The 23,296-nt window shown below is 38.4% G+C and overlaps 1 protein-coding gene across 1 annotated transcript in view; it reads right to left on the bottom strand.

The window, feature by feature from the left end:
• Positions 1-23,296, bottom strand: part of LOC139734127 (macrophage mannose receptor 1-like) — a 171,033-nt gene that overhangs the window by 88,042 nt on the left and 59,695 nt on the right. The window contains exon 4 of the mRNA XM_071644941.1: positions 13,532-13,885. Coding sequence (XP_071501042.1) covers positions 13,532-13,885 — 354 coding nt within the window. The remainder of the gene's footprint in view (positions 1-13,531; positions 13,886-23,296) is intronic.

The raw sequence follows: 23,296 nt of genomic DNA, 5'->3' as shown, positions 1-23,296 counted from the left end.
CGCTCAATTTTGAAGATCACCTGAATATAAAAAAGTCGTACACACACAAATACACCACACAACAAATATCGGCATAATAACATTCGCATACTCGTCAGACGAGATAATATAGATATAGATAGTATAGAAGTGTTACTATTTCCAGAATAGCTTGGTTTCATAACTGCTTTCAAGATGATAACAATACGTAACAATTTGAAAGTCGGCGTCATGATCAGGTCAGGGGCTTTGGGGAGTTAGACAGCAGCCGATGTAACGCAGCCGATGCATGAAGGTCGCAATCTTTCACAACACGTCCTAAGCGCCAAACACAATTATTAATGTATCACACAATTATCGTTTAGGCACTGAAGTGTTCAACCGTTTTCCAATTAAAACATGAAAGCTTTGAGATATACACACTAAGGTGTATACAGTATGTCCCCCCAAAAAAAATAAAAACGGGCCCTCCGCAATGATATCTTTAAAGATAGTGAATCAATCTAAATACAAATTCAGGGTATGAAACTATAACTCATTGCCCACATCTTACAGAAAACCCCATTCGATTTGCTTCAGTGGTTAAAGAGAAATACGGAATTTTGTAGAGGATGTCGGGCATCTCTTCTGTCCAAATTCTGTCTATTTTTCACACACAAGAGCATTGAATTGCTAAAATTGGAAGAATCAGACTCATGACATGCTTTGCGACAATCCACATTTCTCTGTGACCGCTTAACCAAATTGAATGGGGTTTTCTGCAAAACAGAGCTAAGATGTTATATTTTAAGACCCTGAAGTAGCACTTAGACAGGTTGATCATATTAGGTGTTATCAATATTATTCGAAAATCTGGTTGTAATTTTTGGGGCGACTTACTACAGTATGTCCCCCAAAAATTACAATCAGATTTTCGCATTGATAATGCCCAATATGATTAATTTTTTTAATGCTACTTCAGGGTCTTAAAATAAAACATTTTAGCTCTAATTTGCAGAAATCCCCATTCGATTTGGTTATGCGGTCACAGAGAAATGTGGATTGTTGTAAAGCATGTCATTAATCGGATTCTTCCGAGTTTAGCATTTCGATGATCTTGTGTGTGAATGATAGACAGAACTTGGACAGAAGAGATTCCCGACATCCTCTACAAAATTCCGTATTTCTCTTTGACCACTAAAGCAAATCGAGTGGGGTTTTCTGTAAGATGTGGGCAATGAGTTATAGTTTCATACCCTGAATTTGTATTTAGATTGATGTACTATTTTTAAAGATATCATTGCGGAGGGCCCCGTTGAATTTTTTTTGGGGAACATACTCTATATTGCATCCTGAATGCATACATCTATCATAACATTGTTTGAGAAACATCTTTGCTATGTTTATGAGTCTTACAGTGTGAAGATATGTGTTTGATAATTATATGTATTTTTTTTCATCATGAGTATTATCACATTTTCATATGGGAGCACAGGTAAAAGACACATTTTATTTTGTGCTGAAAACATAAGAGAGAAATACCGCCATCTTTCAATTGGCTGATAATTTGAATCTGTCTCATACGCAAAACAGATTGCCCCGGTAGGTTCGATGATATGACTGAATTAATAATAAAGAGATTCCGGAGACATATATGGCATTGTCTTTCATAATTTCTAGCCTTCCTTTTCAAGTTTGTCTATATATTTTCAGTCCCATTGGCACAATATTCTCACAGTTGATATGATCATGAATGCTGTCATTATAGCATTTCATCATTATTTTCACCAATAATGATCACTATGTAGCAATCATGCCAGCTAATATTAGAAGTTAGAAGATGATGAACAGTATATCCCCCCCAAAAAAAAATTTACAAAAGGATTTTCGCATTGAAAATTTCCAATATGATTAAACTGTCTAAATGCTACTTCAGAGTCTACAATATGACATCTTACATTGTGCGGAAAACCCCATTCAATTCGGTCAAGTCGTCATAGAGAAATGTGGATCTTCGTAAAGCATGTCAGGGGTCTGATTCTTCCAAATTTAGTACTTGGATGCTGTTTGAATTGCATATTGTGTGAACACAATGGACAGAACTTAGAGAGAAGGGATTAATTTCCCGACATGCTCTACAAAACTCCTCATTTCTCTTTGACTACTGAGCCAAATCGGATGGGGTTTTCAGCACGATATGGACAATAAGTTAAAGTTTCACACCCTGAAATTGTATTTGGATTGATTCACCACTTTTAAAGTTACTATTAAGAAGGGACCCGTTGTATATATATGTATAATATCATATATATATATATATATATATATATATATATATATATATACATATATATATATTTTTTTTGGGGGGGGGGGAATACGATACTCTATACCGCTATTATCACAATTATCAACATTATTAGTGTGTACTCACACACAGAAGAGGTAGCAGCAGCAGTAATTAATTACATTAATTTCAACTCTTTGGAAGTCCTTGGCTGCAAGTCCTCATCATGTTCAGGCTAGAGGCTTCGGGAAGTGCGGCGGCTATACGGAGCCAGTGGCTGAAGGCCATTTCAGGATCGTAACACGTGTAAAACTCCAAAGACAATATTATTGTACAGTATGTTCCCCCCCCCCAAAAAAAAAAAAACAAAAAAAAAACAAAAACAAAAACAAAAACAAAACAAAAAACACAACAAAACAAAACAGATTTTTGCATTGATAACATGCAATATGATTAAACTGTCCAAATGGTACTTCATGGTCTTAAGACATAACATCTAAGCTCTATTTTGCAGAAAACCCCATTCAATTTGGTTAAGCGGTCACAGAGAAATGTGGATTGTTGTAGAGCATGTCATGAGTTTAGCACTTCGATGCTCTTGGAACTGCACATTAAAGACACTCAGTCGTGGCGAGTGGTTTGTGCGGCACGGAGACGAACGCAACACGCTGCCTCCCCCATTCTGTATCAAATGTATTGACCCCCAATGAGAATAACGCTGGCTCAATGGGTCAGCGAAAATACGGTAGGCTACAAGAGAGCTCCCTGTGCCTATCTCCTCACCCAAAATGGCTGTCCCAGCGAGCCACGAGAGCTTCCGAATGGACGTACTCTCTCAGTGCGCATGCGCATGAAGAGAGGCCAAAAGAGCCACGCGTCTTCTGGCCTCTCTCCTCCAATCACCGCAGCTCGCGGTGACAATGTTTGTGTATGATGCGTACACACACAGGCACACACACACACTTGTCTCAGTGGTAGCATTGTCCCACACGTTTATGGATATAGCACCGATACTGGCATTGCGCAATTGCATGCACAAACTTCGGTCGTTCGGAGTTTACGTACCATTAGGGATGGCGATCGGCTGCCTTTAATATGTAAATAGATATAACTTGAAGGGAAGTGGTTCCAGATAAATTATGTTTTGCAAAATTCCGTATTTCTCTTTGACCACTGAAGCAAAGCGAATGGGGTTTTCTGTAAGATGTGGGCAATGAGTTATAATTTTACACCCTGAAATTATATTTGGATTGATTCCATATTTTTAATAAGTTATCATTGCGGAGGGTTTCCGTGTAATTTTCGAGGGACATACTGTATTTTTCGGTTTGATTCAATCTTTTAATTAACACATTTCTTTTTCAAGTTACATCATGCATTCCTCAAGATATGCTCATTGTGTTGCACAGTCATATCCTGTGCACATTCATGTAGTTCTATCATATCATGATTTGCAGCAGTATCAGTATAGAGTAGTGGTAGTAGATTATGATTTATGTGTGATTTGCCACATAAGGGCCTGATTATACAAGAAAGCAATACTGACGTCGACCTTCAGCAACAAAGAAGAACTGCTGGTGACCATCGACAACCAAACAGCCAATCCACATGTAGCTCATGCGCACATTGTTTTTAATGACCTATCTGTTTTTTTTCTCTCTCTCTCTCAGTTGGATAGGCTTTTCCTTCGTTTTGAAAGCGACATAATGCCTAAACTTGCCCGATGTAACAGTTTATGAAAATCATGTTCAAGCAAGTATAGGCCTTCTGGTTTGTAGATTAGTAGTCTGGTTTCCAGACCTTGCCAACTGGACTCTACGGCGACGAAGTCACCGCCTTTGCTGAAGGCAAAAACCACCTAAACGTAATCCAGTTTTCGACGTTGAGGGCGTCAATATCCTGTATAGCAAAATATTAAGAACGGAGGGTCTGGAAGCTAGTCTATAGATTAGGTGACCAGAGTGGTCTGTTCATTGACACTTTGGCAGACATCCATGCACTTCATCATTTTGTATTTTCCATCATAGTAAGCCAGTTCGGAGCTAGCTCATGAGCACATGGGTACAAAATGGTCTTTCATTTTTCTCAGTTGTTTATATAGTAGTCACTTCAGTTGAGTCAAAGTGACATAATGCATTAGCTTGCCCATCATAGAACTCGTATTCAAACAAAGAATGAACTTGCGTAGATCAAATGACCAGAATGGTTCGTAAATCAACACTTTATGGGAAGCATCCATTTCATAGTGCTGTTTTGAATACATTAACAAACTTTTTCTGTTAACATTGCCAAATACCAGGCTTGCTGTCAGGTGGATGTACTGACAGACACCGTAAATAAGGATTAAGTGAATGATCATTGCATCACAGATGCTCATCTCAGTGGATTAAAAAGACAACCTGTCTGTCAGTACAAATGACCTTTTTCTGCTAATTGCGAAATGCCAGACTTGCTGTCAGGTGGATGTGCTGACAACCACCACTTATAACGATTACACTGTAGTCATGGCATCACTGATGCTTATCTCAACCAACATGCCCGATTGCACAATTATATTAATGATTTTTTTTTCCCCTGCTCATAGTGGGAGTGTGAAATGGCTTATAGGCGACCAAACTACAGATATCGTCAGTGTGCTAACTTATGACGGTTAGCAAACCATTTTGCGGCCTTTCGAGCGCCTTGGGAACGGTTTGTTTACAACAACAATCCTGCTGATGAATAGCCGACTGCTCGCAGAAAGGTGTGCACATTGTCAGCAACTGGTCGGTGACTCGTCGGCGATTTAATTAAAAGAAAATCGAGACAATTTTAATAATTTCACATCATGTAGTACATAAGTCGACAGCTCCATCATGTCCATGTTTAGATTTGTGAAATTTACTATGGCCCCTGAACAAAGAAACCAAGGTCTGAATCCCCCCCCCCCCAAAAAAAAAACAAAAAAAAAATACGCTGAACAAGGATGATGTCATGGGGGGGGGGGGGACACTTCAGAAATATAGGAGTGCAATTCCATATTTTAAACAATACCACTTGTTTAACAAGTTTCCCTATGTAGAATTTATGCATACTTCTTCCATTTTGCTGTTTTCCCACTCACATTCTTGCGGTGAAACTCAGATGACATCATCCCTGTTCAGTGTGGTTTGTTATACATTTTAGAAACATTCCAAGCACAATAAATCATGAAACTCTGTGCCCATCCAGTTCCAATTATTTATAGTTGTTGTTGTTGTTGCTGTTGTTGTTGTTGTTTTTATGAAAAATATCTGAAAATTATCCGGAGGTCTCTTGGAAGTCCACTAGAAATCGGTCGCCGATTAGTTTGCTTTTCTTTGATCTTTCTTTCTGCTTTTTTTGAAAATTTCAGTACAAAATAACACCATGAAAATTATTATTTGTCAACATTACTGACAGAAAAATATAGAATGTTAACGGAAATTCTAAATCTATTATCAGTGATGACCCATCAATGTCAAAAAAAAAGAAGAATATCCATGAAGGGAAAATGCATCAGATTGCACATCTGAAGCGAATGCTTAGAATAGTACTGGAAATGAAGATGTGGTATAGTGAAAAGAAGCTGATGTTCGGTAAGCGCATGTCAACAACTTAAAGATTGCTCTCGCTTCCTCTTCAGCCTCAGAAGCACAAGGTTGATGTGCATATTACTGCTGTTACTGGCAGCCTGATGTGATCTTCCCCGTCCCTTTCTCTTTCCCTTTTACCCTTCGCTGACACTCCCTTAAGCATCTTCCTCCAACAGTCCTAAAGATGTAATAAAAAAAGAGTTTCCATCCCTTAAACTTCTCACATATAACAATCTCTTCTACCACATAATTCTTTGACTCATAACGAATAATTCGAAATTTGTCCTTCTGAGGCCGCCCTCACCATAATCCTGATAAATATAACCCTAATGATATAAATTCAAAACAAATTTTTATTGATATCGGCCACTACCCACTTTGGAACATCTAATGATGAAGAAACATAATATAATTTAGACAAAGCATATGTTTTGAGCAAAACATATTTTCCCATTACAGTTAAATCTCTTTTTCTCCACCATCCCAAAAGTCTTGTAATTTTACTCAATATCTCTTTATGATTCAATTCTGCTCTGACCTTAATATCCAATGCAAAATACACTCGTAAAATCTTTATTTCAGTTACGGCATTTTCCAAGGGCCATCTGTTGCGACACGGGTTGTCGCCCCTACACGGATTGTCGCCCCGGCTCGGGGGCGACAATCCTTGACGGAGTTGGCGGCACGGATTGTCGCCCCTGTCACGGATTGTCGTCTGGCGACAATCCGTGACGAGAGCTGGCGGCACGGATTGTTGCCCGCCCTCGAAGCACATTTTGCTGGGTAATATCGTTCTGGACATAGTCATTGAAATACTAACACATAACTTACATGGCTACATCCATGCAAACATGCCATGTAAAAAGTCATGGTGAGGTTTCAAGGAAGTGTGTATGTGCGCGCGCACATGATAATTAAGTGTCCGTTTGTGCGTGTGTGCGTGCGTGTGTGTGTGTGTGTGTGTGTGTGTGTGTGTGTGTGTGTATGATGGAAGAATGTGTTTATTATGTCAGCTTTTTGCGTACTAGTATGTGTTTTTTAGCTGCGCGTGGGTAGGGATACCTAGTAAGCTGTTGCTGGTATAAACGTTGATATTGATTTTATCAGCAGCTTTGACTTTGATGAGTTTGTTTGGCGGATTTGTTTATGAATTCGGAGTGGTGCTTGCGTGCGGGCGGATGCTGCTTTTCTGCATACGGTCCATTATGTCTTATTTATCAACATTGGGAAGTCGTTTCATCAGGAAGGAATGTGGTATCGGTTCGGGTGTGTGTGTGTATGTGGGGAGGGGGATACATTTCGTTATTGCAAAAGTTCGTTATTCTTAAGGCTCTTTAGTCCGAGGTTCTTTATTCGAAGGTTCGTTATTCCGAATTTTATTTTTGGATCAACGAACCTCTAGGTACAGGGAATTGTACAGGGGATGCTGTAGACGATTACGTCCTTCGACGTTTTCTGTTTTCCACTCGCATGGGAACACAAAGACGCGTGGGAAGCCACACAACTCGTGTTGCCAAGCTGCAGCGCATTTACCTGAAGGAATGCTACAACACACTTGGAGCGGTGGAGAGGCAGAACCGCAAAGTCAAGTTACGAAATTTCTCCCACAAATGGTCATTTTAGGTGGCACCCATATACGCGTGACATCGCTTGACCATTGGTGCTGAACATTTTTTCCTTGTACTATTTGAATGTATATTTTTCGAAACTCGGAAGGCAATTTTTGGATTGGGGATGAGGTGGCAACATTTTTTTCACTTTTCTGGCCGGGAAGGTGTTGGACAGCGATAAACTATATACAATGAGAACGAACTTAGTATTTCCCTATAGTCTTATCCACTTTACGCTCCATGGATATTACATTTGTTTTTAATATTGTATTTGGGTGTGGGAGGGGTGTCCGAATGTCCTTATGTTTTTTTTTCCTGGAAATGTAATAGGCATTGCTTTATTATAACAAACTCCTTAACATAACCCAGAAAGTAATGAATATCGCTGCACAATGACAGCGTAACCACAGTTTGTCTATTCCATGACTGCAAGTAATATTTTCTTACTCTGTTTAACTTATCGATCTAGATTGTATTCTATTTGTGGTATAATTATGTTATGTAGTCTGTACATTTATGATGTTTATCCATATTTGAGCTGCACAAATAAAATTCAAACTTTAAGTTCAAAATTTCATATATCTTTTATTACTGTAAAGCAAATTAAAGAAATGCGAAAACTTTTCAGAACTTGTACGTAAATTCAATTTTAGTTTTCCCCAGTGTACAATGTAAGACAGTCCAATATGTGATAAATTTGCTGTCATAATACATTGACTTGGCAGGGATCGTCATAATGTACATAATCATTCATAACAATCTGTAACTATCCGAAAATATCCGCAACTCTCCGAAGTAGTCGCAACTCTCCGCAAGTGTTCCGAACTATTCGGAAGTTTATGCAAGTTGAAAGAACCAATTTACGTGTCAATTCGTAAGAATATCCGCAAGTGGACGCAAGTATTCGCATTTGGTCGTATCTCTCCGTATCGCCCGTATGTTTTGTAAAAAATGCTCTGGTGACAGCAAGGGATCCGCGGGTGTCCGCAGAAAAAAAAAAATGACTTATTTGGACGTAACGCCGGACGCAGAGCATTATGTGACTGGGGCCTTTATTTAGTAGACACACGAACGCTCACACACAACACACATACGTAGAGCCTACGTAGCCCACGAACACCAAACCCCTCAGATACTCATGCAGGCACAAAACTGCGCCCACAAACACGCACCATCACATACCCTTTGATATACACATACGCCACTATATACCACATACACACGTACGCATACAGGCACACGTATACACACAGACAAACAAACCACTACCACTATACAACCACCACACATGCACAGCTTCTACAAATTGTATTATTATACTCCACACACACACACACACACACACACAATACGGAAACTCATACACAAGTTACTTATTGTACGCACCTACAAATCATACACAGCACATACCATGCAGCTCACAACAAATACACACACACACACACACATACATACGCATAACTTACCAGTCATACCCATCCCACCAAAGCTTAACACCGGAGCAACCACCCCGAGCCCGGGGCGACAATCCTTGACGGGGTGACAATCCGTATCGCAAAAAAAAAAAATTACCATCATGGATTGTCGCCATCGAGGTCAAAAACTGGGAACTGCACAAGCGTCACGGATTGTCGCCAGACGGGGGCGACAATCCGTGTAGGGGCGACAATCCGTGTCGCAACAGTGTCCTCCCTTTTCCTTCCCTATCCTAATTACCTTTGTTTTTATCAATATTTACCTTCAGACCACTAATTTCATAAAAATGCATATAAATTTTCTGTATTCTCATAATTGATGACCTGTGTCTAACAAATAAAGTCATGTCATCAGCATATATCACTTGCTAAACCTCAAAATTATCAAACCGAATTACTCTAATCCCAATATCCTTCTTAACGCATGCGCCAAAAATTTCCATTACCAACAAAACCAAATATGGCGATAATGGGTCGCCTTGCCTCACCCCTCGCTCTATATCAAAATAACCTGTCGAAACATTTCCGTTCATACTTGCCTAACTTCAAAGTATCAACCTGAATTCCTCTAATCCCATTATCCCTTCTTACCGCCTGCGCCAAAATTTCCATTACCAACAAAAACAAATTTGGTGACAATGGGTCGCTTTACCTCATCCCTCGCTTTATATCAAAATAACCTGTCGAAACACCTCCGTTCATAACACAACTATTAATTCCGTTATACATGATTTTCACCCACGAACAAAACGACCCACCAAACCCAAATAATTCTAATGCATTACATAAAAAATTATGCGAACCTGAATCAAACACTTTTTCAAAATCAAATGCTATCAAATATGCCTCTTCTTCACAATAACTATTAAAATAAAAAAAAATCATATCATCTATCAAACGCAAAGCCTCACCAATATACCTTTTTTTTCTATATATGAATATCATGTTTTCTATAATGTATCAACTTGATCCAATTGAACAATCTCATGTAACACTCCCATTATTCGCTTTGCCATTCCTTAAAAAGCATCTTATAATCCTTATTCAACAAAGGAATCGTTCTATAATTCCTTATATATGATGAATCTTTGCCCTCTTTTTCAATCAATGTTATAACACCTTGTGTTTGAAACTTTGCTAAAAAAAACCTTTCTCAAACGCTCCATTAAAAACTTCAACCAATTAATGTAAATCCATCATTGCTATGACGTGATTAATTTAATTTCATACTTTTTACACTCCCAACATTCTTTAGTAATTTTTCCTTCACAAGAACTCTTACTTTCATCACTTAATAAAGGACTATCCTGACAAAATACACTTTCTCTAAAATCACCACACACTAATCCCTTTTCTGAATACAAATTTCTATAACAAAATCTCTAATTATTAATCGCATCATCACATCCTTGTCTTTAATCACCTCTCCCTTATCATCACACATTCCCTGTATAACTGTACTGTTTTCTCTTTATTCGACTTAAGCAACTGCTCAAAGTACTCTTTATTGTGTTCACCCTCTTCATACCATTATTCTTTTTATATACACACGGCCTACACATACACCCACACACACCCACACACACACACATACAACCACAACCACACACGCTCTGCTCACAGTGGAAAAGGGCAAACAAATGAAACTCGGCAGAAAACCAAAATAATGGCTTGAGGGGAAAAATGATTTACCAAAATGTTATTTTCCAGACGAGCTAACCAGCAAATCAAAACAATTTATAGGCAATTTTATATAAGCGACTGAAATCTGTCTTTTTCGTTGTACAAAAAACATGCAACATTAAAGTATATTATTAAGGAAGTAACACTGTGCTACACTACGTATAGACAAAGTAATTAATTTACAGTAATTGATTTACAATTATGATTACTAAAAATACATTCTTTAATCTTCAAAGTTATTTTGTTTTCTGCACCATTATTAAAACTATTAACCTATGATTCAGCTAATTGAAAGGTAATGTTCAATAGCAGACAATTACACAATACTCATTAAATACGATCAACGTCAAATAATGCGACTCACACCAAATCGCTATTAATAGCTAACTTCTAGTGGTGAAAATTATTTATAATGCAGAATATGTGCCAAGTAGTCAGAAATGGTTAAACGTATACAGGCGTATTTTTCACTAGTTGTACGCACAAGATAAAAATAATTCGCAATATGAAATACGATTCACGTCAGTTCAATCATTCATATAAGGACAAGCATTACAAGAGTAAAATCTCTCTATTTTCTTTTGTTTTTCTTCCCGGCAACGTTTACAAGGTCACATTATGGCATCTACAATTCGTAAATTGCCGTAATGATCACAACACTATAAGTTCATTAATCCTCATAATTGTTTTGTTTTCTGCTCCCTTGTATCACTTAACCTTTATGATTTAGCTAATGAAACGGTTATACGCAACAGCAGACAATTACTCAATATTTCATAAAATGTAATCGACGTTATTTATGCAGTTGTAACACAATTCACACTAGTATAAACCATATAATAATGTCAACCACTAAAGCAAATTATGTACGTCTAGTGGTATATATTATTATCATGTTTATAATACAGTAAAGTCAGAAATTGGACAAACTAGGCATAGTTTGCAATCAATATTCTTAAACAGCAGACATACTAGTAATGTGATTAACGTCAAATATACAAAACAGTATATTTTACTTTGTGATATAATCATCTGTGATGTAGAATGATTGCTAATTAGTCAAAGGTGGGAAAATAGATGTGTTTTGCAATCGTTATATTGAAACAACAGGCAATCAAAAATTCAGTAAAATGCAAGTCACGTTCAATAATACAATTCACACCAAAGCATAATGATGTTACCCGATATAGTAGAATTATGTAGTACAGTACTATTCTCCGCTTAATCGGGTAAAGTCTGGAGGAGATAAGCATCCCCAATAATTTTCTAGATGATGAAAATGTTCTTGATATTTTCATAGAAAAATGTCCAAAAATGAATGTTTATACAATGTGTATGGCAGGATAATTCAGTGTTTAAGAGAACTTTCAAAACTATTTCTAAATGTGATAGAAAAAGATTAAATTGTCATACTTACGAGACACTGCTAGATACATTTAGCCAAATATAATGAAATAAGTTAAATTGCAGGGACACCTAACAATAAGAAATGATGAGGTTCTTAGATGAAGTGTGAGGAATTTTAGATACAGTGCACTAGGCTCTTGATTCCTTGACAAGATGATGATAATGATGATTATGATAATGATTGAAATTTTCACCGCGCCTACTTGATAGTCTCTAAGCGCCTTAAAGAGATCGTAAATACTTTTGGTTGAGGTTTCTTAAGGTTGAGAGACTTTAGGATTCTAACATTTTGGGGAGATAATAAGAAGCCAATTATGAAATATGAAAGAGCGTGTAATTTCAAGATGGATTTGAAATAATTAAAACAGAGCAATCTAAAGATCTATGCCAAAATCAGCATGCTTAATTACAAACACACACACACACACACACACACACACACACATACACATAGAAAATGTAAACGGGGGGGGGGGGGGGAATCCAGGAGTTCCGTAAGGGAGGGGGGGCGCAAAAAAGAAATATTTCTTGTGCCCCTTCTGGGTTTATTCAGTATTCGTTTCATAGAATAGAGTTAAAACAAAATAATCATTTCAATGATATTATGATGCAAGAAATAATACTCCTGCACAGACAACGACAGAGAATTTCATTCACAAATGAGGTATAAAAACACAAATATGTCATAGGGGAGACAAGGACTATAGTTGTTACACAGAACAAGTTGTTACATGATCATTTTTCCTCTAGATCCAAACAAGAGCCGTGAAGAGACGGCTCACAGTGGACCATATCAATCAGCTCAAAGTGCGTCAAAATCACATATTACGGTTCTTTTGCCATAACTTGGCATTTCAGGTGCAATTTGGGGCGAAAAATTGATTGAACATAATTTTAAACTGATATGGGGTTACTATAATGCTGATTTTCTATCGGCTATAAAAAAACCCAACAAATCTGTGTGTAATTGACGAATAAAGCAATTCAATTCCTATAGTCTTTTGATGTCTTGTGGGGGAAATTGTCTCAAAAGTTTTCTGTATAGTACTTCAGTAATATGTTATTCATGTTTCCTTGACTGACAAAGTTTTTAACTGTTTTCGATGAATGGAGAGTGCAAGGGATTAATATGTTGCTTTGTAGAGAGCAAAACGAACAAAGACCCGTTCTCGCGTGCTCCAAATACCATTGTTCAAAAGGAATCGTCAGAGTGGAGTGCAGTGGAGTGGGATACTTATCACGTGTATCAGATAGCAGGTTGTCTATATAGTATCCTTTAGAGCAACGGAGGATGAACTTCTTCCGGGAGGAAGAAGAACAAAAGATGCCAAACAGAGGGACAAGCAGGGTGAGAGAAGTACATACATATTGCCGTAGATTCATTGGCCGCTGGAAAAGAAACTTAAATCTCAATCATGGACACCATGGCATTGTAAATATAAGACTCTTATAATGACCGGAATTCACAAATGTACTTCCGCTCATAGTAGCATGGAATATGAAATATATATGAATTACCATATTCCAAACGAGCTCCTATGCAATCCTGGATCTCTGCATTGTTGGGATCTGGACGATCAATATACCACAAACTGCTGTAGGTGGGTAAGGTGCCCCCGACTCTCTCCCACGTGTAGACTCCTTCGGACGATCGGTCATTTAGCCCCGTCCAGGCATAGAAGTAAGATGATCCGGGATTGCTGATGAGAAGTACCTCTACGATTCTGGAGAACTCGCTCGGCGTTTCTATAGCGACCAGATAACCACCTAGCTCGTCGCAACTATCCCTGGCCACCTCCCAGGGCTGGCTGTCCTGACGGTAGAGATAGCAGGAGTCTGGAGACGACAAATCAGGACTGGGGCAGAGGAGTTCTACCAGACAGGCAAAATAAAAGAAAAAGATTTATAAGAATATCTATCGATTTCATTAATAATGAGTAGGACTATGTATCATACAACTTACGTACTTATGTTTTGCAGAAATGAAACAGGTAAGAAAATACTACATTACATTATCAGCGTACAGTTGATACCCAAGTCATTGCTGACTGTGAGATGAAATTAATTGTGCTTTACACACAGTCCTTTCCATAGTATTATAATATGCCAAGATAATAAATTATCTTGGCATAAACATATTGATTCAGTCTGCAATAAGATTTCTAAATGTATCGGTATTTTATACAAATTACGATATTTTCCTCACAATATTTTATGCATGATTTATAACGCTATTATATTAAGTCAACTTCAATATGGAAACATTGCTTGGGCAAATACATCAAATTATTCTATGGTCAGACTTTTCCGTCTGCAGAAGAAAGCAGTGAGAATTATATGTCACGCCAATTATCTTGCCTCCACTAAACCTCTTTTTATGAAATGTAATGTTTTAGATATTTTTGAATTGAACAAATATATTATTGGTGTATTTATGTATTTATGTTTTAAAAATTGTATTCCCCCAAGTCTTTCTTCCTTGTTTCAGTTAAATAGTGCTATTCATTCGTATTGTTTGAGAAATCCTCTGAATTATCATTTACCTCTTAATAGAACAAATGTTGGTTTATATTCTGTTTTGTATAGAGGACCTCTAATTTGGAATAACTTGCCACAGTCAATTAAAATGAGTCCATCTTTAAATGTTTTTAAACGAAGATTTAAATTATTCTTATTGGGAAAAGAAAAGTAATCTACACATTCGGGTATTACTCTGTGTTTGTTGTTTGTTTGTTTTTGTCTCTATGTGTATATTGTTGAATATGTATTTTCAATCTCTTTGGTTTTAATATTTATGCATATTTATTTGTAAAATTTAATATGACTTATTATAAATGCTTTTGTTATGGTGGCAGCTGCTTATAAAACTTTGTTTTTCTTGCTGTCTCCACATTCTGTTACATTTTTTATTGTCAACTTGAATTTATTTATATACTTTGTCTGAATGGTTTTTTTTATCTGTTTGAATGAAATAAACGCGAATTGAATTAGGAAACGAACCGAAACAAGAAAAATAATGGCTTGATAATAAGAGGGGGGGGGGGGGGGTAATGGGAGTGGAGGGTGTGGGAGAGGGGTACCCCTGTGGAGCCGGGAAGCGTATTTTTTATTTACACGCAGGCCTGTGGCTTTTGGCAATCAAATTCAATAAAACCGCTCGTAAAACGTCTATGCTTACTCCGCTCGGGTTGTGTGCACAGATATTCTGTGGTTGTGTGTTGCGAAGAGTTCTGTGAGTATTTCTGTGGTCTCGCGACGATTCGATTCGTACACGTTCATCAGTGAGTGTGTGCACGCGCTGTGAAAGTTTTGCTCGCCGTGGTAGACCCTCATCCAATAATTACTAGTAGTATGTATAAATACGTATAAAAACGGATGAGAGTGCGAAAAACAAGACAATACAAAACAAAACAAAAAATCTGACAAGAAGGAGGAGGGGGGGGGGGGAGAGAATCATAAGGAAAGAGATAAAAAAGCAATGAATATTCTGTGATATCTCATCAATCATGCACAACAGGAATCAATATTATTGCGGGTTCCATGGAAGACCACAACTTTATTGGTGTACGATGGGGATGTGTAGGCCCCTAATGGGCTACCTGCAGTGACCAAAGATTATATAGTTAACGCTTATATATATATATATATATATATATATATATATATAATATTTATATATAGTAGAGCAGATAAGCCGAAAAATTGTGCAAAATTTGACTAAAGCATGAAACTTTCACCAGTGTTAGTACATGTTATAAGATTCATTTTAAGATCGGGAGGTAAGTCTGAGTTGACCTCTGATGACCTCCAAAGGTCAATGACCTCAAAATTTGATAAAAATTGATATTTTGCGTCATTAATTAATGTTAAATATGGTAATGATGTACTAAAGACTCATTTTTCTTACAGTGGAATTGTCTTCATGTTCCATAGAACCCTGACAGGTTTACCTTTGACCTCTGATGACCTGCAGAGGTCAATGACCTCAAAATATCAGAATATTGATATTTTGTCATTGATTAATGATAAACACGGCAATGATGTACTAAAACCTTTTTTTTTTAAACAGTGGAATTGCCTCAATGTTCCGCAGATCCTTGACAGGTTTTTAGCTTTGACCTCTAATGACCTCCAGAGGTCAATGACCTCAAATTATCAGAATTTTGATATTTGGTGCAATTGGTTGATGATAAACATGATAACGATGTCCTAAACATTCATTTGTGTTACAACTGAATCGTTTCTTATTCCTCAGATCAAGGGAAATTATTTACACGTCTCTGCCTTTGACCGCTGAGGATTGTGACAGGTCAATGACCTCAAAATATCAAGATACAAACGGTATTGATATTTGATGTATATTCAATGGTTAACTGTATACCTGGTGTGCAATTATGCATTATGTTATTAGCATTTATGCTACAAGAAGTGTCTTCTCATCCCACAGAACATTGGCCATTACGGTACCCTATGTATATCCAACTTTGACCTCCAAGGACAATGTGAGGTCAGACTTTTAGAATATCAAAATTTGTGTAGGATTGCAAATATTGATGTTTGGCTTCATTGGTTTAATCCTGAATGTTTAATCATGTACAAATCACGCCTTGACGTTATAATCAAAGTATATGTATGCATATTCCACAAAGCATTGGTTCATAGTAACAGGTCTCAGGAATGTGAGCGGTCAATTACTTCAGAAATGAAGCTTACGTGCCTTCATCAGTGATGGCAGTGACCTCAAATATAATGTTTATGTTTGGGTTAGTTATGCAGACTAGCTTGCATGAAATTATGTGCAACATATTTACATTATCCAATTTGCACTGGACAAAATTTGTACGCTTAAACATGGAAGGTGGGGAGAGGAGTACCATATTTTGGGTTGATGCTTAATAGTTTGTGAACAGGCATTATGGCAAACTAAGTCCCTTGAACTGGATGAAAGGGTGACAGATGCTAACTAGAAAACAACAGGCCCACCTCATCAGGTGTACGTCACAAGCCAAACAACCCGAGTCGTACAGCACATGAGTTACGCAGCCCACGAGTCATACATCCCGTGACCTAAACACTAGATGAACAAGGTCAATGAGCTCGACATCAAATATAGTAGGCCCACAAGCTGTGCGGTCCGCGAACTCGACACTCGACGAAAACAAGGCCCACGAGATTAATATATGTATTACATCAGAAAGCTTAATCTATTCAGTGTAGGTCTTGTGGACCTCCCCCTCCCCCCATGTGTCGGACCCTTATGGGCCTGGTTTGCCTACACTATAAGCAGGGCTCGACACTAACGGTGGCCCGGTGGCCCGGGGCCACCAAAAACGCACATCGGGCCACCAAAATTTCAGAAATGAAGACTTTGGTGGCCTGATCGCGCCACCAAAAAATGTCGGATGTTTGCCTTTGGGCCACCAAAAATAAAAGTTAGTGTGGAGCCCTGGTATAAGTGTCAAGCTCATGGGCAATGCTACCTAGTTTCGAGCTGGCGGGTCTGTGTAGGTCAGTGTCAAGCTCGTGGGCTGTATGGTTCCGATGAATAACTCATGATCCTGGAGCATATAAGTGACGTCATGGACCATTTGGAAAGTGACATACTGTGAGGCATAACATGCATTCCACATGAAGCAACCCTGTGTCTTGCAACTTGCTATTGTCATCCAATTAAGTTTGGGTCATTACGTCAGGCAATTTTGGGCATTTTTTTAATGACCTCTTTAGGTACCCTCAATTCAAAATAGGAGTGGAACTACTATTTACTCTAATTGTCTTCTTTATGCTCGATACTCCTTAACACTTGGGCCTGGCCAAGAGTTGTGTCCCCATGCCCAAATATTGCTTGTTTCCAATATGCCGCCATCCGGTTTGCATCCAATGTGTGAATCAGGGTACGCTGACAGCGGGTAATATCACCTGCATGATCCGGTTAAGACTCTCTGCCAGCAAGTGATGATTCAGTGTAACCTGCTGAAATTGGTCTAGATCTATACCCTTGATCTCTTTCAAGACAGGGCAGCATCTGCGTCTTCAGTGAAGCACGCGATCGGCACACAGGATCTCCTCCACGACTTAACTGGATAGACATCCTGAGGTCAGCCCAGCGTTCTTATAGGTGCACAGCCACTGTATGCGATCAGTCATCAGAGTCTTCCAGTGGCAAAATCTAAACAGTTTGGGTGAAGGCAACCTTGTCTCTATGATGAGTGCATTGCACATAGAGTACAGGATGCACGAGATGATATAGTAGAGCGGTTAAGCCCTCAAAATCATGAGAATTGTGCAAAATTTGACTAAAGCATGAAACTTTCACCAGTGTTAGTACATACCATGAGATTCATTTTAAGATCGGGAGATAAGTCTGCTTTGACCTCTGATGACCTCCAGAGGTCAATGAACTTCAAATATCATAATATTGATGTTTGAAGGCATTTGTGAAAGAAAGATAGGCCTAGACGTTGGTTACGCTGCACTAAATATGCATTTGTACTACAATTCTTCTGATTCCACAGGGCATTGACAGGTTTCTACCTTTGACCTCTGATGACCTTTAGAGGTCAATGACCTCAAAATACCATAATAGTGATCTGTGGTGGCATTAGTTAATGATAAACATGATTAAGATGTGCAAAACAAGCTATCTGTTTTACAATGAAACTGTCTTCATATTCCAAAGAGCAAAGACAGGTTTCTACCTCTGACCTCTGGAGACCTTTAGAGGTCAATGACCTCAAAATATCATAATATTGATCTGTGGTGGCATTAGTTAATGATAAACATGGTTAAGATGTACAAAACAAGCATATCTGTTTTACAAGAAATTGTCTTCATATTCCAAAGAGCACAGACAGGGCTCTACCTTTGACCTCTGGTGATCTTTAGAGGATGTACAAAACAAACACAATTGTAGCCCAGATGGCTACTAGCACATGTTTATAATAAAGGATAAAATAGAATAGAATAGAATAGGATAGAGAGTAAAAGAAAACAGATCACTGCAGTCGTTTTCCTAGACACCCTGTGACACCAATATGCTAAGTATTTTCCTTTTCTTGGAGTTTTTAAAACCGTTTACTAGTATCTTCCTTCCAGCTGTTCCCTTTTTTTCAAACCCCCCTCTTCCAAGAAAATTCTATGGTGAAAGGAATTCATGAGTTTGACATTGGCTACTTTCCCCGCTAGTGGTCAGCACTCTCCATCCCCAAAGCCCCGCGCCAAATTACGGGGAATAACGTGATGACGTGTTTTTGCCCTCTGATCCCCAAACATAAATGACCCTCTGAGCTGGAAGGTGGCCCTCCTGCCAGAATGTATCCCTCTATTCTAGCATTTATTGTTTAGTGGAGTGGGTCAAACAGGAACTCCAAAGACAAATTCAGGGACAACGACCCAGAACAACGATGACGTTGGTTGTCATAAGGACGCTAATATCCATTTGGTTTGTCATTTTAATATACAAGAAACAATAAAGTCTTTACCAGTGGTTACAGAGAAGAAGTGAATGAAGAAACTAAAAGACAGTGGGCGAATTAATCAGAAATTGAGATGAATCATTAGAAAATTGAATTCTCACAGAAACGAATAGGAGGAGCAAATTGAACATTTTGACCAATAAGGAATTAATTTCTAGTGAACACCACACCCCAATATAAGATTGAGCCAATGAAATTCTTTAGAGAAAGGAAGTTTGTTAGTAAATTAGTTATAAAAAACATGTCTGAGCCGAGAAATCAGTTAGAGTGGCAAGCACAATGGGAGCGGCTTCACACTATATAGTGAAGCAAAGGCTGCAGAGCATTTTGGAACTTAGAGGAACTTTGAGAATAGTTGGAGACCACAGAGATAAAGACAGGAGTTCCCCTTCCTTGGTACATCATGCCCCCTCCAAGTCAATCAACTAATCTTTATCGACGCTGTGAATGTGATGAGGATCTGACTGTCGTAACTGAATCGGCGAGCAGCAGCACATGAGGAGAAACTGTGCGTCATGATAAGACAAAACTTTGGTTTACGCCAATTTGGAGTGCAATTACAAACTCCAAAGAGTCAACTGGTGTCATCGGAGATGTTGAAGCGCCCTGTTAGACTGATACAAAGTGGACAGTGATGGTGACGAAGAGCCTAATGAGAGCGCGACAGCAAACCACTCAACGGACGGCCCAGCCGCACTGACGAGATCGACAATAACATACAGACGAGGACCTCATTCGTCGACCGTACCGATGTCCAGATAAGTGACCACACCCACTAGCATCATTTCTCCCTACTAACTAAATCCCTCCATTTCCCATAGAATAAGACGGTATATGAAATGGTCTCAAAAGCCGTAAAGACGTTCCTAAGTGATGAGTGGAATGCTAAACTAAGTTGTGACGAAAGAAACTTGTTTGTGAAGAAGTTTTTTGTTTCAGACCTACAGGAAGGCAGGTCGTTGGAATAAATATGCCGTTAGTAGCATTGGTGTTATCCATGTAAATTTTATCATTCTAACGCATTTTGCATTTGGTGTTGTGGAACAATATCTAGTTTCTTCTACTTTTGGAATTTTGGTGATGATTGGTGTCTATGTGAGTATTTAACCCCCGACCAGTACAGAGAGAAGGTGACAGACCAATCCAATATCTATCCGCCTCTGTACAATAATTGGTCGCCGGCTTGGAGAAAAGAGTAAGGAGTTAAAGGGAACTTACACAATAATGACATTGTCTTCATATATTCCAAAGAGCACAGGCAGGTTTCTACCTTTGACCTCTGATGACCTCGACAGTTTAATGACCTCAAATTATCAGAATATTGATGTTTGACATCATGATTAATGGTAAACATGATGATGTTCTATAGAGAGCATTGGATGGTCCTCTTTATTAATCTGGTCTGGTGCATACTGAAAACGGAAAAAGCATAATTAAAAAATCGACCATTGACCCTTGCCAAAAACGCTGCCCCGGAGCCCTACCCCACCCCCACACTTAAAACACACACACACACACACACACACACACACACACACACACACATACACACAATTCCGCCACCCCACTTAAGGTGTACTCTTTAGGAAAATTGAACATGAAATTGTAAAGTGCACATCACCATGTCCCCGGTGAAGAAATATTAATTGCACTGTATAATGCTCTCGCAGATCTGTCAAACCTGTACCGCCCCACCCTGGCAAAAGGCAGGAAGTGACAAATGCGATTTATTTCTTATAAATGAACAAAATAATATTGCGCTGGCGATTCCAATGACATATCTCACAGGATTGATTTCCAAGCCATATTTTTTTTTTCCAGGAAAATATCACTAAATCGGATTTGAGCAATTTGTCGAACCCTCCCCCCCCCCCCCACTAAAGTAGGACAGTACGTGTATATATATATATATATATATATATATATATATATATATATATGTAGATAAGAGAGTAATCATTTAAGAGGAATTACTTTAATTTACGTTTGAAGACATTTCAAGAGATGTAGTCTGATTTGTTAAGGGGCAAATCATTCTAATGTTTGCAGTCTTGTAAACATACTAAAATCTTTAGCGAAAACTGTTCGAGTACGTGGACGGTGATAAGTAGGCCCCTATGAATCACTCTGTAGAGTAAATCATATATGAACCAAATGGTTTCTTTTGAACATGTGTTGTGTTGAAAAGTTCTTGGTAATTCTTTTCCAGGCAAAATGTATAAATTACATGAAAATTCCGATTTCAAAGCATGTGATGGGAAATGTAAACAGTATGTGCGAATGCTTCTATGTTTCCTGCTAAACTTATTTGTTCGTGGGGAAAAGAAAAGAAAAGAAGAGAGAAGTCTCGCTCTACCACGTCTACATACCACAACGTCTACGGATATCTTTGTTTCACATTGTTAGTGGGGAAAAGAAAAGAAAAGAGAAGTCTCGCTTCATGAGAGATGTGCAGATCCCCCTCTACACCACAACACCTACGAATGTCTAGGCTGAAGGTGGGTTTGATTGTCTTATAGGGCCTATAGAGCACCAACAGTAAGTGCAGATTAATTGGCACGCTATCTTTTGAATAGAAACAATACTTTGTTTCACACAAGATGATAGCAGAAAGACAACTGATAATCATCCGCTCATGTGAAATCAAACAGAACTTTTTTCAAAACATTTCAAGAGGCATCTTGGTGAGTTACAGTCTGTTACACATGCCAATATAATGTGAAAAACAAATTGAAGGCCACCTGCAATAGGCCACCTGCAATACATCCTCGCATTTTCCGACATCACAAAAACTTTGATCAACACGTTCCATATGTACCCGTGATGGAGAGGGAAAATAATAAACAACAACATTGCAAGATTGGTGCACACTGCCAAGACAACAGACGGGAAGTGATTCCACATAAAATACATAAACATGTATTTTGATTTCCCCATGCATTTTTCCCATATCATTACACACAATCATTATACACGTATACTTGATATGGTGTTCAGCTCACTGTGTGCAGACTGAGCACGACCCGATAATTCAGAACCTCTGCCTGAGAAAGGATTGTAGCCTATCCCGCGAATCAAAAAGAAGCTTTCTTATATATATATATATATATATATATATATATATATATATATATAAAGATGTATATAGTCTAGGTCTAAACATGTTGCGAATTCACGTATTGGCTGTGTGAGGAGGGGGGGGGGGTGGACTGAAGATCGATGAAGCCAATCCTGCCTACCGCCACCCCGCCCCTCCCCCCCCCCTATTGAAACGCATATCGACCAATAGGCCTACACATGACGAGTAATGTATAATGTAACAATTTTCGATCTCCGTTGATTGGTGATTGAAATATTAACAGGAAAGATTGAAGGGAAAAGGAGTGGAGAAGAAGCGCATGGATGGAAAGCTTGAAGGGAGAGTAGTTGAAAGTTATGGAATAGGCTATACAATGGTATATGTACATGTATCAGAAAGTTGTGAAATAACATGATCGCTTAAATCTATATACATTGTATGTACATGTATTTATTTCTCAGCCTCCAACCCCTCTGTTATATCTGTTGCTATTAAAGGCCCCTAAATTCATCTTCATACTGATGGTATATATTATTCTGCTTCTCAAACCTGCCCCTCTTTTCTTCATACTACTTTCAAAGACTCACCCTGCATATTAATTTTCCGACCTCTCTTGACTTCCTCCTTTTTCAAATGCATAAATGACTCGTGTATTTTTTCCCTTCCTCGATCACTGCTTGAATTATCACACAATTTATTTGTTTCTCATACTCTCTCTGTCTCTCCCCC

This window comes from Diadema antillarum, unplaced genomic scaffold (genome assembly GCF_040938485.1).
Source record: "Diadema antillarum isolate AM-2024a unplaced genomic scaffold, OU_Dant_1.0 scf00000025, whole genome shotgun sequence".
NCBI lineage: Eukaryota > Metazoa > Echinodermata > Echinoidea > Diadematoida > Diadematidae > Diadema > Diadema antillarum.
The sequence above is the reverse complement of the archived record's forward strand: the minus strand, read 5'-3'. Positions and strand labels throughout refer to the sequence as shown.